Here is a 16,361-nt window from a genome sequence, read left to right as displayed (position 1 = left end):
AATGAAAGAGGTGAGCTGAAGATGAGTTTGGATGATTGTTGTGATGATGGTCATGATGATGGAAAGGTAAATAGAAAGGGAAAAAGTGAGAGTGAAAATAGTCAGTCTCAATGAGTTTATTTTCATTTGAGACGAAGTGAAGAGAAATAGAAAGAGAAGCAAGTTTATCTTTCTTCCATCGTCTTCTTTCAACTGTACTTCTCACTTTCGTTTACCAGTTTCTTTCCTCTTCTCTCTCTCTCTCTCTCTCTCTTTCTCTCTCTTTCTCTCATTTTCATCCTCATCCTTGCTCTCAACATTTACATCAACATCAAAAAATATCATCTTCATCCTCATCCTCATCATCATGATCATTTTGTGAAGTTTTATTTTTCATCGCCATCTCCTCAATGGAAGCTGTTGATGAGTATTCTTATGGCCAATTTTACATTTCAAATGGTTTTATCCCACGAATCTCATCATTTTCATTATTTTCTAGATCAATCTTCACATTTAACAACAATATGATCTCTCTTTCAGTCAATTAAACTCAACCAACGGATGTTAATTATCAACATCAGTGATACTTGTGTACTTCAGTGTTTGTGTGTTTATTTTCAACCAAATTCATTTACCTTACAAAACGGATAAAACACTTTGATTATGTAGCCTCAAAAATAACTGTGTAAACCTGGTTAGACAAAAATTAATCTCAACAACTGTTCCATGTTTAACCGTTCATCAATGCTCTTTCACTGATGGAATAATTGAAAAATTGATTTGCGGCTTGGGAAAATAAAGAAGCAGTTTGTTTATTTACAAATAAAAGCCAAACCATATACATATAATGGATCGACAATTTAATTTTAATCTAGTGAATTGATTTTGGTTCAGGTGTTTAATATTTGTGTAAAATTAAAGCACAAATATCATATAACACACCAAAAAAAGAAAGATACATGATACAAAGGTTTTACAAACATCAACCACCATTATGATAAAACCCTTTACCCATTGGATTACTTTAATTATTGTCTACTTCATTTTTCCTGAAAAAACAGGTGAGTTTAATCATTTGCAATTTAATGGGGGAAAAAAGACTTTCTCATTACTAAATCGGGTTGGCAAACCAAAAATAGAAAAGATAAAACCAGATAAAGCTTTACCATTACCAGCCAATGGGTCATCATTTCAATAATTGTCTAGACAATGGTTGGATTTGATTGAACTTATGACAATCCTTATCTAACACTTTTTGTCGCCTTTTTTCCAGACAACTTGCCAGACTAGAGATTTGCCAATGCAGCAAATGTTGAATAAACAGTCAGTTATTAATTTTTGCCTTTTCTTTTTCTTTTCATGTTTCATTTAAAAATTGAAAGGATCCACAAGCCAACCTGAGCCTGAGCGAGTAACCGCCAATGTCGGTGAAAATGTGATTTTAAACTGTGCCTTCGATTATCCAGAAGGAATACCCGTTTCATATGTTATCCAATGGCAAAAATTAGGAATTGACCTTCCAATTTATATCTGGTAACAATTGTGGACAATGGGAAAGACGCAATTTTATCTTCTTTCCTGCTCTTCTTGCTCTCCTCTCTCTCTCTCTCTGGATTTACGTGTATTTAGTCGACATTATTTGATTTGGATGCCAACCATTTCCGTTAAGCATTGTAAATAATGGTTCATTGTTTGATGTCCCTTTTAGCTATCGCTATTGTACACTGATTTAGACCTTGGATAGCTGTTTTATCAAAATGTATAATGCATGATTTACATTGAAAAACAACGGGACAACACATTAATGGTTTACTCATTGATTTGCCTTCACTTTTACCAAACCTTAACAATTTTTATCGGACATTTTCCATCAAACATTTGACCATCTTCAATGCTTAATAATTGATATGGTTGTACCCAAATCCAAAGCTGATCTAATCTAGAGTTATAAATGTTTACCATTGAAAAAACCAGAAAGAAGTGAAGCAGAAGAAAAATCAATATCATTTTGCTTGATTCCTATTAACAATGTATACGTTTAAAAAAACGTTAATACATAATGCATACTCTAATTGCCCTAAATTATTCAATATTTTATTGATTATCATCTTTACATGTGAAGATAAAATTGCCCTCTTTTCATTAACTCTACTTTTTACTAATTTTCACCTTTTTTCCATGTTAATCTTTTCAAGGTATGATGGTTATCCTCCTCACACTGGAACTGGTTATGAAGGTAGAGCTTCCCTTTCCGGTCAAGCATCGCTCAATTTAACTAAAGTTAATGAAGAAGACCAAGGCTGGTATGAGTGTAAAGTATTCTTCCTCAATCGACCCCCAACCTTACCCAAGAATGGTTCTTGGGTTCATCTTGATGTTCATGGTAAATTCATTTTTCATTCATCTTTTAATTACACATTGTTCATAATGATCAAGAGCATCATAATCAAGATGAAAATGATCAACCAAACACCATCATCAACATGATCATCATCAAAAAAACCTTATCATTACATTTGAACGTTATTATCATTTTGAAACAAAATAATGATTACAGAAGTGAAACAAGAAATAACGAGAAACGATCAATCAATCACATTGATTATATCACATCGATCAACTGTAAATTGACAAAAAGGGATTAACATTCAACTTGACCATGGGTCAGTTAGTTTCTTAATTCTTATTGAATAACAATAAGTTATTATTGTTATTCAGGTTCATCATGAGCCTCTTTTCTGGTCATTAAATGTTTATCACATTCTTATCCTTCTTCATGAAGCCGGCAAAATGAACGTGTTTTTGCAAATATTTTATAACTGAAGCTGCGCACTTTCAGCTTATCCTGAAGGGTAGACTGAATTGTTCAGTGAAAGTGAAGAGAGAAAGAGAGAGGAAAGAGTCCATTGGTATTTAACCAGAAAAACTAAGATGATAGAGATTCAGTGAGAAGATCAATCGTGACTGATTCTCTCCTGTGGGCAAAAGATGAAGAATGATGATGATGATAAATAACGATAAATAATGGCAACTAATAGAGACTAAAATGAATAATCTGACTTTCTTCACGACTCTGTTTTTCCTCTTTCTCCATCTTCCATCATCATTCCAATCTTCAATGATGATTGAACAATACAAATGATAAAATCTGAAAAAAGCAATCTCTAAGTTTAATAATGATAATCAAGTTGTGAAAATGAAACTTGTTTTGGGTGATTTCATGTTCTTTCCTGTATTGCCTTTGAAAGGAAAACCAGAATTTTATCCTTTCACTTTTCATCTTAACTCTTCTTCTTTACATGATTCACTCACTCATTCTGGTAACCATGACACTATCTTTCTCCATCAACCTGTTATTATTGTACTAATATTTACCTACTTTTAGTGTCTTTACATTTGATTTTCAATGTAAGCAAAGCATGCAAAACAAGTCTAAACCTAAACCTTGCAACTTGTCAAAAATGTAGTTCTAAACCCAAAACAAAACTGATTCTGAAAATGAATATTGATTAGGGAAAAAATTGAACCTCAAAATTGATAATTGGAGTAAAAAAGGTAAAAATTCATCTCATTTGCAATTTCATTAGTATTACAAGAAAAAATTTTACATCAATTTTTAAACTCTTTTCACCATAAAAGACATTGAATACTAGAGTCAATATACGTTAATAGACTTTGCCACTATCATGATGATATTGCTGTTGATATTGAAGATATTGATGAGTAAAGTCATTCCAAAATTTCCATGACACTTTTCTCCATGTAAAATATTCTTCATCCTTTTATTTATTTATCAAATTAACATGAGAATATTAATCAATGTCAATTTTTTCTCTTCACATCAACTCGGTATTCAGATAATTTCAAAATACTTGAGAGTCAAATCGCTGCCAGTTTAAGCCTTAATAATTCCAAAGCTTTCAATTTGTTCTTTTTTTCTAAATTCTTAATATCAGAAAATTGAAACTGAGATTATCTTGAAGAGAAAAAAAAGAAGATGAAAAATATTCCAAAGTTACTAAACCAAAATTCTGGTCAAATTTGAACCCAAAACCAACTGCAAATGTAAATCTTGAAACCAATTGTGCAAAGATTACAAAAAAATGAATAATCATCAAAACAATCATTTTCATCATCATGTTTCAATCATTGAACATGAATTCAAAATCTTGATAGAATCTCGATCGAACTGAACATTTTACCAATCGAGTTGAAACAATAGCACTTTTCATCTCTGTAATTAATCAGTGTTCATGACTCTGCTTTATCTACTTTTCACAATTTCATCTAATCTCATCTTGAATATCATTTGCAAGTAAACATTTTCAAACATTATTACCTTTTGTCTTGCACAGAGTTGAGCATCTATTTCTAGTAACACAAACTTTAGACTTTTTTCCCTTCCATTTAAGGATAAATAGATGGTGATGATGATAATGAAGATGAAAGAAGATGAGGAAAGATGAGAAAAGTTGTTCCTTTTACAAAGACAACAGTCTTCGTCTCTGTCTACCTTTCCTTTCTTCCATTATAATTCACTCCTTTTTTTCTGCATCCATTCTTCTTCCCCTGGCTATTATCGATTTTCTCATCACCATCCGACATTCAATATCGAATCATCTTACATTTTTTTCTTCTCTCTTCATAAACTCTTAATGTTAACCCTAGTCACATTTACCCTGGTTCATGGTTTCTGGTCATCTTTTTACCATCATCATGACTTTGATTTTTTCTTCTTCTTCTTTTTCCAACGAACATAATTTGATTTTAAAATTAGTAGCAACAGCTCAGGTAAACTTTGCCTTGAAGTGAAACCTAAACTCATGTTCAGTGAGAAGAAAATTATTCAAACAATTATTATTCCAACTGGTTCTCTTCATGAGGAACAAGAAAAATCTTACCTTTCAGCTTTTGTCGTTTTTTATGTTTGCTTAAAGCTTTAATCGTAAACTCATCCTAAGTGGTCAGTTTCATTCCACTTTAAAGTGGCAACAATTATCAATTTTGATTCAGTTTCAACAGGATATAAGAAAGAGTCGACTGCATGCAAACTCGTTGCAATTATCATTTGTAAGAATGTTATTCAAAGAATCATGAAATGAATTTTTGCTTCTTAACAATTTAGGATTAAATGAGCAAAAAAGATTTCACTTTAAACTTCTTTACCAACCTTTTGAGTTAAACTTTCCCGCCTTCCCATGCTTCTTAAAATTATCTTTTTTCATTACCAGATTAGTTTCATTCATTTCACATGGATCCAGTTTCGCCTCATTCGTTTATTCAGGATAAAATCGATAAAATTATCACTTCTCTTTACTGGTGACTTGCTTATTCACTTGCCTTTTCCTGACTTTCATCTCTCTTCTCATCAGCTTTTCAATCTTGACTTTCATCTGGATTTCACCTTCTTCCTGTTTATTCCTAGTTTATTAGCGAATTTCTTGCCAGAATATTCAATTTCCAACTCATGGTGACATTAACCAACAATATTAATCAATTTGCAAAACCAAGTCAAAGTGGTTCAACAATCGACTATAAAATTGTAGCGATAAACCAAAAAACGAAACTCTTGACACTGTTCGTTGACACTTGAATTGTGCGCAATTGAAATGATTTGCTCATGCAAATGTCCATGAATTAGTCTATAATTTTGATGAAAATAGTCAAACTAGATAATTAGCCTTTTTCAGTTTCGTTTTGTTTCTGCTTCTGTTTTCAATTTTGACCATTGGGTTAATCTTGAATTTTCATCAACCTTCTCAATTACACAATTTGACATTTGAACTTTAATTTAAATTTCACAACCTGAAAGCTTTGGAAGAAGAAAAATTCATTTCAAAATTGTTAGGCATCAATGAATATCCATTTTGATTCAGTGAATTGAAATGGCTCCTGTGATTCAGAGCCATCAGAGATTACCGTTGAACTGTTTTACAGTTGATTTGATTTTCACAGTTTTCCCTCAAAATGCAAAATAAGGTGCAAAAAGGTTTCACTGATTGCCATCAAATTGCCATTCAAAATTTTATCCAATCAAAGTTTGATTACAATCATAAAAATTTCAACTCATCTCGTTCATTGGAAAAACTTTAAACTAAACTGATACTTCAGATTCTGCCCTTTTCTTACATGCAAGAACAATCTTCTCATGTGTCAAAGAATTGTGTTTCACTTATGATAATGAAGAAAAGTTTATGTTAATTGTTCATCTTTTGTACTTTCAGCCATTCGATGCAAAAAATTGAGCGTTTTTTGTCTCCAACTACAGCCACGCCAAAATGATGTTATTAGTTAACTCTTTCAGTTTCAGTTTGTTGCTATTGAACCGATGGCTTATCAGAGTTTATTAAACTGAATTATTGAACAAGCAAAGTACAAAAAAAATGATTAACTTTATGAAACACAAAATGGCAAAAATAAATTGAGTTTTAGATTGAATGAAATGACATCAGGAAAGAGATTGAAATTGACATGATTGAGTTAACGATTAAATATTAATCAGGAAAAGTTGATGATTACGGCAATTCAAGAGTTGAAATTTTATTTGCATTCAATTTGCAAGTTTTCCCAGTCGATGAGTTCGTTGTCTAAAAATTTATTAATCAATTGAAATGAAACTTTTATCAGTATCTGCTTTGATCATTTGCATCATTTCAATCATTTATAATCTTACTTGCTATTCCTCATGAATAATGAATCCAATCAGATAATGATTCTCGACTCTTGTGTCTTTCTGACCCATTTGCTGATTAATGTCTCCTCATTTGACCGGTAATAATGTTACCTTAAATAGTTCAAGTTTCAAGATTATCTTTCATTTGAAATTGTGCGATCAAGTTGACGAGAAAATAATCATTTAATCATATCATGATACAATTGAACATTCACTTTGAACTAAAATTGAACCAAATTTTGAAATATTTTTCACCTTCATATGAAAGTTGATTTGCTCTTGATTTTAAGTGATCAAAATGATTACCAATTAAATTGGTCATGGGAAAAAGTTGAGGTTATCAGAGTTGTTAAAGTGGTCAAACCAGAGTGACCAGAGCATCAAGCAGAGGTAAAAAATGTTGATCAATAGAAGCATTTACTCTGTGTGGTCATAAAATGAAAGTTAGTGTGTGATGGACGCTCACGTTGTAAGCCGAGTTGAGCTTAGCCCAAGCCATTAACAAGAGTAAATAGCTAGAGATATATTATAAAATGGATGGAGAATGGAATAAATAAGAAGAAGAGAAAAAAAAAGAATTTTGTTTTATTACTTTTTCTCTCAAAATTTTCATCTCATTTTACCTCATTTTTTTCCTCTTTTGTCTTCCTTCTTCTTCTTCTACTTTTTTCTCATCTTCATGTTCAACTTGAGGTTTCAGGGTTAAACCTATTTCAAGCCATTTTGACGTTTCCCTTTTCTTGCTTACTTTTCCTGTTTAATAGACTTCATCTTGAAGAGTTTCATGATGATGGTTACCAAGGTTATCTCAATGTTGATTCATATTGACAAGGGCGGGTGAAGCCAATGTGGTCTGTGAATGAATCTAGCGTGACTGGTCCTCAAGCCTCTTTTGGGTTGAGGGTCGAGGAACCTTATGCCCATTGAGAGCAGGGTCAGAGTCAACTACTTTCGCCTTTTAACTTTGCCTCATCTTTTCCTATCTTGTTGTTAACTTGTTTGATGGCTCTTCGTCTTGCTTTGTTACCTGCGTGTGATCTGTTAGTCTTTTGCTTAAACTTTTTATAGCGTGTTGAGTGGTTAATGAGATGGTGAAACATGGAGTTTCAATGTTAATGATTATCATACTTTTTATGTGAATCAGTTAATTACAATAGTCAAATGTTGAACCTCTTTTTTCCTACAATTTTTGCTTGTTTCAAATCACACTCTTTTTGTTCCCAGATTAAACTTGTTTGTTTATCTCGGCAACACCTTGATTAACAAATGTAAAAAGCTTGAACCTTTCCTCACCTTTTACCTTTAATTATTCACCTTCGATAATGGATGTGAATCAAGCGATTAAACTGCAACTCTTGCCAATTATGGTCAATGTTGATTTGGAAATATTTTCATTCTTTACTTTGTTCTGCCAATCAAATTATCCACTCTTTTCATCAACTAATCATCAACCTGGTCAAAGGTAAATTGCTCATGAAATCATAATGAAAGTTTTTCACGCAAAATGAAATGCTTATTGAGATCAAAATAAGGTTTTCCTTGCAATAATTTTGTTCATTTGTTAATCGGAAAATGCATCAAGATGAATGGCCAAAGGTTTCACTAATTTTCATCACTAATCATTTATTCAATTTCTACTCTCATGAGTTGCTGAATTGTCTTGATGGCTATATTTTCATTTTTACAATCATTAAGTACAGAATGGAGTAAAAATTTTGTTCATTTTGCTTCTCACTGTTTTCTTGAAGCAAAAAAACTGATCTCCATTTGACAGTTGATTAATAGTCTTAGGAAACAAAAAAGTAGGCAAAATCTGAATAACATTGAACAGAAATTTTTCCTTCTCTTTCTGAAATGGGCTCAATTTGGAGGAGAAAGTTTTGCCCAAATTTGCCAAGTTTTGGGTCATTTTTTTGCTGCTCAAAATGGCTGTACACTTAAGAAAGGCCAATGAAGAGGTAAGGAAACTTCCGTTTACATAGCATCTCCATTAGAATCAGTCCAAAATGAGTATCTTTTCTCTCTCATAAGATGAAAATAGAAGAGCCCAAAATGGTCTAAAAATAAAGACTCGGATGCTTTTGTTATTGTGGACATGTTTTGTGTATCGATTGTCGATTAGCCTTCGACATAACATTAAACTAACATTGGAAATAAAAGCAATAACAAGAGCAGCAAAAACATGATAAAAGTGGAAAAAAATGTCATCACAATGAATGCGTTTGTTGTTTTTCCTTTTCTTCTTGTTCCCTTCATTTTTCACAGTTCTAATGTACTTCAACTTCTCCTTCATCAATAATAATGACCATAATGCTTCTCGTCAATGGTCATCTTATTCATCATTAGCAGAACTGATTTTTTAGCTTCTCATGGAAGCTTCAATTCAGCTCAATGTGAGCACAATAATAATGCAAAATGCCTTTTACTTTCATTTTGAGCGTCTCTTGATCAAGGCTTATTAGAACCAAATAAATCGCAATCGAATTGCAGAAAAGTTGAAAAGTCGAGAAGCGAGTTGATTCATGAAAACGGTCAATGAAGTGTTCGTTCGATTATTGATTTTGAGCTTAATTTGCTAGTCTAGGTGAGATTACAGTCTTTGGGTTTATTTATTATTTACTGTTGATTTATTCCTCAACTTGGTTTGTTGACTTGCATTTTCCTTGTTAATTTAGATCATTTTTTCCTCTCAATCCAAACCATGAAGATGGATGAAAAGACTCATTTCTCAAGCTTCTTATTCACCTGTAAATACCCTTGGGCGTCAATCTGCAATTTTCAACTTGCAATTTACTCTTCGCTTCCATTTATTAAAAGTATGACATTATTATAGTTGAAGATGATTTTTCTTCACTTTTTTTATTCAGTGAAGATAATTGCGAGAAAAATTGTTTATAATGTTAGATAATAAAGGGCTGATTCTTCGGTCCAAAAGTGTTATTCAAAATGATAAAGTTGCAATGATACAATTGATGGAATGTCATTTCCCTGAACAATCTTGAAAAATTTTGTCTATTCGAATTGTGTATTCAAAAGAATGCTTTGATATTAATAATAATTCGACTCTTAAAGTACTTCAATGTTCCTTACGACGTTTCCTGAGTTTCCTTTTTATTTCAGCTATTGATAAATGATACATTTCTTAAGTTCCATTAGATAAATTCATTTGAATATCAAGGAATATCATTGAATCGCGTTTTGTGAATTAATACAAAACAATGACTTTGGACTTTGAAATGTTGATATTGAAGATTTCAGATTTTCCCGGATAAAAGATGTTGACTAAAATTGAAATTTTGAGCATTGTGTTTAAACGCATTTGCATGTTTGCGATGAAGTTGAACAAAATAAGAGTAAATCGCTGAGAATGAAAATGTTGAAATTCAATTTTAAATAGAAATCTGAATTTTCTCAGAATGAAATCTTTGATCTTTACTCAATCTCAGAAACATTCAGTTTTGAATGCTTTTTCAAATAAAAAATTGTAAGTCATTATTGTATTAAACTGAACGATCATTAAAATGGCCTTTTCAGACAACTTTGTCACAGTAATGATGATGATAATGTCTTGACCGCATCAATTTTTTCGTTTACTTCTCATGCTTTCAGAATATTTCTAAACATTTCAAAGCAAATGCATGATAAATGTTTAGCAGATAATAGTGGCAAAGTTGCTTGGAGGCTTTTTTCACTTCTTATTTTTCATGAAATGCATTTTGTGAACTTGGAAGAAGCTGAAAAATATAAATGAAGCAAATGTTAATTTTCACATTTTAATACAATTTTTTAATAAATTGTTTCAAACATCAAGCAATGAGAAAACAAAATGAATTTTTTCTTCTCCTTCTCAACATAATTATCAATTCTGGCAACATTTTTCTCCAACTTTCTTTTACCTTTTGCTTGTTAATATTATGAATTGACAATTACGCTTTTTTCTCGATTCACTGAACACCTTTTTTTTTGCACCAAAATTTTGTTTTCTTTTTGTACCTTTTTCTTCGAAAAGGTTCACTTTTATACTTTCATTGTAATGTTGAAATGATGAAACCAGATAAAGAAAAAGATTGAACTGAAGAAAAAAAGATTCAATTGAGGGAATAAAATTTGTTCAAGATTCTCTGCTAATAACACCTTAATAATACCAATGAGTTTTTTGAAACTTTTTCATTTTACTCTTTGGTTCACCTTTTCATCTGCTTTTTTATTTTCTGTACATTTCTCAGATTTTCATTCTCACTCTTTGAACAAGTTCAGACTAATAAATTCTGAAAATGAAAAGTTTTTCAATGAAAATGATTCCATTTTAATTCAGATTCTAATGTTACATGAAAAAAGGAAAAGTTTCAATTTAAAAGAAGAAACAAATCAATTTTTAAACAACATTTTCATCTCAATTTTAATTCAAAGTAACAACGAAAGCACACAATGAAAATGACGAGTTTACAGTTCAAAGTTGAATGCTGAGAAATGTTTAAATTTTCATTCAGAAATTTCTTTAAAGATTTTGATTCAACAATCGCATTGAGGTACTGAATGCTGAGCTAATAGGTCAGACGATCGCTGGCCAAAATGTGGAGCATCAGATTATTATTGAGTCTCGATTTCACAGAAAACACAGAAAAGTTGATTTGAAGCAAAATCTTTTCGTCCACTCATCCCATCAACTTGAAATGTTCGTGCTTCAATTTTTTCCTATTTGTAACTTTTTTGCTCGTTATTTTTACGATTTTTGCGTAGGAATTCATTCGGTAACATTCATTTTCTTGTAAATTTGCGACTTTGTTTGATTGATTCTTTTGCCAATCAATAAATGATAAATAATACAATATGTCTTATTTATGAGTTGATTTGATTGGATTTGTTGATCTGTGAATCTGAAAAGTTGACAGTTATCGCCGAGAATCCTTTTGATTATTGGATTGGACAAAATATCTTTTCATTGGCAGTTGCAATTGCTTTGTATTTTTATATCAAATTATCTAAGCTTCTCTAATAATATCATTGAATATGATGAATAGTGAGAAAATGTCAAGTTATATTTAGTTTTAAGCATACAATTTAGTCAATGAAAAACTCTGTCGATTCCTTTTTTACTCAATTTAAATGTTACTGGCAGTTGAAAGATATGAAAATGTCCTTTGCATTGTTATTAGATGAGCAAAAATGATACATTAAATGAAACCAATATTCAAACATGAACTTTTTTCATAGCAAAGGACAAAAAACTATAATTCAAATATTGAATCATGTTGAAGTTGCTCCTCATCAATTGAAATTTTGATGAAATTTCTAAAAATCTCAAATTCGATTGTTAATTGATTGACAAATTGTTTCAAATTTGCCATTGAAATTTCGCAACATGATAAAGTCTTGGATCGATAGTTTTTATCTTGTAACAACTGTAACTCCCAACAATAATGTGAACCTGTGAATGGCTGGGAGTGAAAAATATTAACTTAAAATTGGAAACAAAATATTGTTTGAAAGGCTGTTACCAGAAGAGAGTACAAAGGTTGTGAAAGGTTGAAACAAATGGCTAATAAGGATGAACGGTTCAACATTTTCGAGTACAAAAATAGATCGAAAACGATTGTAAGCCTTAAGTTGGGAAACAGTTTTGCATCAAATGAATGTTAATTTATTATGCTCATAAATATTTTGTCTAACTTTATTCAAATCTATCTAGTTTTGATCATTGTATTTACTTATTATAAATATAATAATACAATAATACAATGGCATTTTCATTAGGAAAACTTAACCAAATAAAATGTTAACAATTGAAACTTGCCTTGAAACAGGTAACCATTTCAAGTAAAAAAGTTTAACCATTAGTTTTAAACATTTAGAGTTACTTTTTTGGGTCGTAATTTCATCTCAATGTAGACATTTTTGGGTTTAAATGTTAACTTATGCAAAAATAATACAAAGTAAAATGTAAAACAGGATAACAATTTTTATGCAACTTTTGGGTTTAATTTCAAGTATCCATTAAAGAAGAGCAATTGTATCTTCAGATAAAGATTTGCTGATATTAAACATTGAATCACAATCTTTGAATCGAATTGAAAGAATGTAAAGAATCGTCATTTAATTGATTTCACTTTAAAAATGAACCAAAAAATGATCAAAGTTTTCGTCGAAAGTTTCAGCAGCTAATAGATAAGGTCAAACGATTTGGTTCTAAATAATTTCATTCGAAATCGTTTTGAAGCTGTTTTTAAGCGTTTTTAAGCGAAGTGTAAAACAAAAGTCTTTTCATTCGCATTCGCTCCAATATTGGTATTTTTGGCTCAACTTGTACTTGTATTTGCCTTCAACTGTTTGCAAATGTTGCAATCGAAAAGTTTATTTGCATAAAATTGTATTATGATATCCAATTTTGCATGTTTTTTCATATTGATTTCATTTTCGTTTCATGCTTTGCTCCATTTCAAGATAACAAGCTTTAAACATGTAAAATGTTATTTTTCGCATTCGTCTTTCATCATATTTTTTACCTCAAATTGTATTTAATCAATTGAATGAAACGAATCAAACACTGAACACGATTTCCAACTAAAACTGTAGCCAAACATTTCGCAAGAGCATTTTCATCAAATTGTTAAACACAATTTTCCCTGAATCTGAATAAAGTTCTGAAGCTGAAACGGACAAATTTTCTTCAAGGTTACAATGTTGCTTGAAGTGGATATCATAATGTTCAACTGGAAACACTATCATGATAATGGTTGTGATGAAGATGGTTGTAATGCTGTAATTATGCGCTTTTATTGTTATCATAATTGTACTCATTTTTACCTTTTTTATTGTTTTTACTTTCACTTTTATCATCTGCAATTTGACGATAATGAATCCCAATGAATGGCTCATGATTGCTGAACAGCTCCACCGCATTTCAAAGTTAAACCTCCTGATGTGGTTTACGTGAAGGTTGGTGAGTTTTTATCACTGCCCTGTGAAGCTGCTGGAACTCCTGCTCCAACGCTTATCTGGTATAAGGTAAGTTGAGCCTTTACTGGTTACACACTTTTAATATCATAATCTACCTCAACCATTACACTTTTACCATGTCAATGACATTTACTCTTGAAATATTCCTCAACATTTCCTTTCATCTTAGTCAACCTTTTTCTATCTTCATGATCTTCGAAACCCTGGAAAATTCTCTTTTTTCATATTCCATTAATGCTTCTATTCTTGCATCTTTTTTCTTCTTCTTGACCCACTTAAGGTTAAGGCTTTCAGATAAATTATATTTTTTCATACCTGAAACCCTCTTGACTTGATAAATCTCTTAGTTTTGCAATTCTCGCCATTTCAGATTCAAAGTTGATTATTCAGTTCAAGATTATCCAAATTTTACTAAAAATAGCTTCGAAATTGAATTTAATTATTTTTGCTTTTCATTTCAATTCAAGTGTAAAATATTCTTCATGATATTTCCAAAAGAAATTCATTTTTTTTAAATCAACAAAGGTTATTCTGCTCATTAAATCGTAAAACTGAATTATCAGATTTTCATCCTTCTATTTTTAGCCTTTTCACGCTAATTCCTCGATTATTCAAGGATTAATTTTTTCATGATTAGAGACGATTCAACTGTTGAACTTATTCAGGAAATCTTGATTGGCAAGTTTGAAATTGAATGTGAGAATATCTGAGAGCCTTGAAATTTCGATTGATATCAATGAGTTTTGCATGAGATTTTTTGGAAAATGTTGGAAATCTAAATTGACTGTTTACACTTTATATCCATAATGTTTAAATCATGAGCTTTAGTTGATCCTGTGACGAAACTGAGTAAACTCGATTTCTTCTTATTCATCATAATTGGCTTTGATGCGTTCAACTTAAGCCAAAATTTCGAAGCTTTACAAGAGTTTTAATATCAACAATGAAATGTCAATGTTTCATGAATTGAATAATTTCGAAATTGAATTTCAGTTGAATGGAAATGTTGCAAGTTAACCTGATTACTGTAGTTACTGTTTCATTGAATATCAACGAATAATGTCAACAAAATTAAAAACAAAACAGATTGTCTGGATAAACATGATAAACATGTTGTAAAGAGTTGAATTGAAAAAGAATTGAAATTTACTCTTTTTCTGTTTCTCTCATTGCAGGACAATTCACCTTTAGAAGCAAGCTCATCTATTGAAATATTAGCTAATGAACTCCGAATCTCAAGTTTAAAGCAAAGTGACATTGGTGATTATTTATGCATGGCTAGGAACCGTGAAGGATCAGTGACGACCACGGCCAAAGTAATTGTCGCTGGATCCGCTGTGATTACTGTGCCACCTCGAAATTTAACCAAATTAGAAGGTGATAAGGCGGAATTTACCTGTGAAGCCAAAGCCTTACCTTCCAATGTAACTTATCAATGGTTTCACAACAATGTTGATATTAGTGAATTGTCTTGGTTGGATACAAGGACAATAATTAAGCGTGATGGAACTTTATTGATTAATCCAACTTCAGCCGAAGATTCAGGTCAATACACATGTAAAGTGTTTAACGGTATTGGATCGCCTGAAACTGCATTTGCCTATTTAACCGTCGAGTGTAAGTATTGAACCAAACATTATTACCAATCAAATGAACATTACAAGTGGAAAGATCACTTTTTGATGAGCAGAAACTTATTCAATGGCAAATGTAAATGTGATAATAGTATTAAAGAATCACTATAATAATAATGAAAATAATAATAGAAAATGTTTATCAGAATATCTGATTTTCTTCTTCCCTCCAGAATCTATTATCATTGCTCTCATACAATCCTTTTTTGCTTCTTCTTCTCCATCATTTCTTCACATATTATTAATAAGGATGAATGATGACACAAAAAAATAATGGAAATACCTTTGCTCTTGTTCAGTCTCTTTTTTTATCATTTCTTATTTAACTTCCGATAATCATCATCATTATTATTATTTTGGGTTCCTTTTCTACTTCATAATGATGAGCGTTGAGAATTGAATCAAAACCTATGGCTTAACATGAGAATAAAAGTTTGCTCTTTTCTTGCTTTTCTTCTCGCTGATAATGGTAGTAATGAGCAACAAGAATGGCAATGAAAAGAGCAAACTTTTTACATTCAATAATGATTACTCCGATAATGGCCATGTTGATGTCTATTTGCGTCTAATCTCGTTTTTTTGTGTTTCTTTCTTTACCAATATAGATCCCGCTCGAGTGACCTATTCACCAACCATTCAATACCTTCCTTTAGGCCTCTCTGGTATAGTTAGATGTTTTGTCCAAGCCAATCCTCCCTTTCAGTTCATCACTTGGACCAAAGATCGACGTCCATTTGAACCCAACAATTTACCCGGTGTTGTCTCATTGAACAATGGATCGCTTTTATTCCAAAGAGTTACCAATGAACATCAGGGTCGCTATCGTTGTACACCTTATAACATTCATGGAACAGCTGGAACGTCCAATGTTATGGAAGTTCTTGTTCGAGGTAAGAGAAGTTCATTCAAGTTCAACATTGAAAGTTGAAAGAAACTCAGAAAATGATTGCTCAAAACGAATCAAAGTTAATTTGAAAAAAGCTTTAATTGTGATCCAGATTAAGAAGTTCAATTTTCTTGAAAACGCATTTTTTATCGAAACTTTCGAACGATTAATTTTTGTCTCTTCATTATTTGGCGATAATTGATGGAAGTGATTGGAATCAGAAACTTTGATT

At 31.3% G+C, this 16,361-nt stretch overlaps 1 protein-coding gene across 6 annotated transcripts in view; it reads left to right on the top strand.

Annotated features, from left to right (window-relative positions):
• The first annotated feature begins 8 nt into the window (after window positions 1-8).
• Window positions 9-16,361, top strand: part of LOC107361236 (protein turtle) — a 51,173-nt gene continuing 34,820 nt past the window's right edge. For 5 of the 6 annotated variants that reach the window (XM_089266265.1, XM_025160630.2, XM_015928010.3 and 2 more), the window contains exons 1-6: window positions 10-1,040; window positions 1,362-1,512; window positions 2,175-2,362; window positions 13,542-13,657; window positions 14,785-15,226; window positions 15,849-16,133. In XM_089266265.1, the coding sequence (XP_089122391.1) occupies window positions 974-1,040; window positions 1,362-1,512; window positions 2,175-2,362; window positions 13,542-13,657; window positions 14,785-15,226; window positions 15,849-16,133 (1,249 nt within the window). In that variant the 5' untranslated portion in view covers window positions 10-973. Of the gene's footprint in view, window positions 1,041-1,361; window positions 1,513-2,174; window positions 2,363-13,541; window positions 13,658-14,784; window positions 15,227-15,848; window positions 16,134-16,361 lie in introns of all 6 variants that reach the window. The other variant, XM_089266264.1, reaches the window with a different exon arrangement.

The sequence above is a fragment of the Tetranychus urticae genome, chromosome 1, assembly GCF_039701765.1.
Source record: "Tetranychus urticae isolate SD_2017Ah chromosome 1, NJAU_TeUrti_SD_1.0, whole genome shotgun sequence".
Taxonomy (NCBI): Eukaryota; Metazoa; Arthropoda; class Arachnida; order Trombidiformes; family Tetranychidae; genus Tetranychus; species Tetranychus urticae.
Note: the sequence above shows the minus strand (reverse complement) of the source record. Positions and strands in the feature narration are given on the sequence as shown.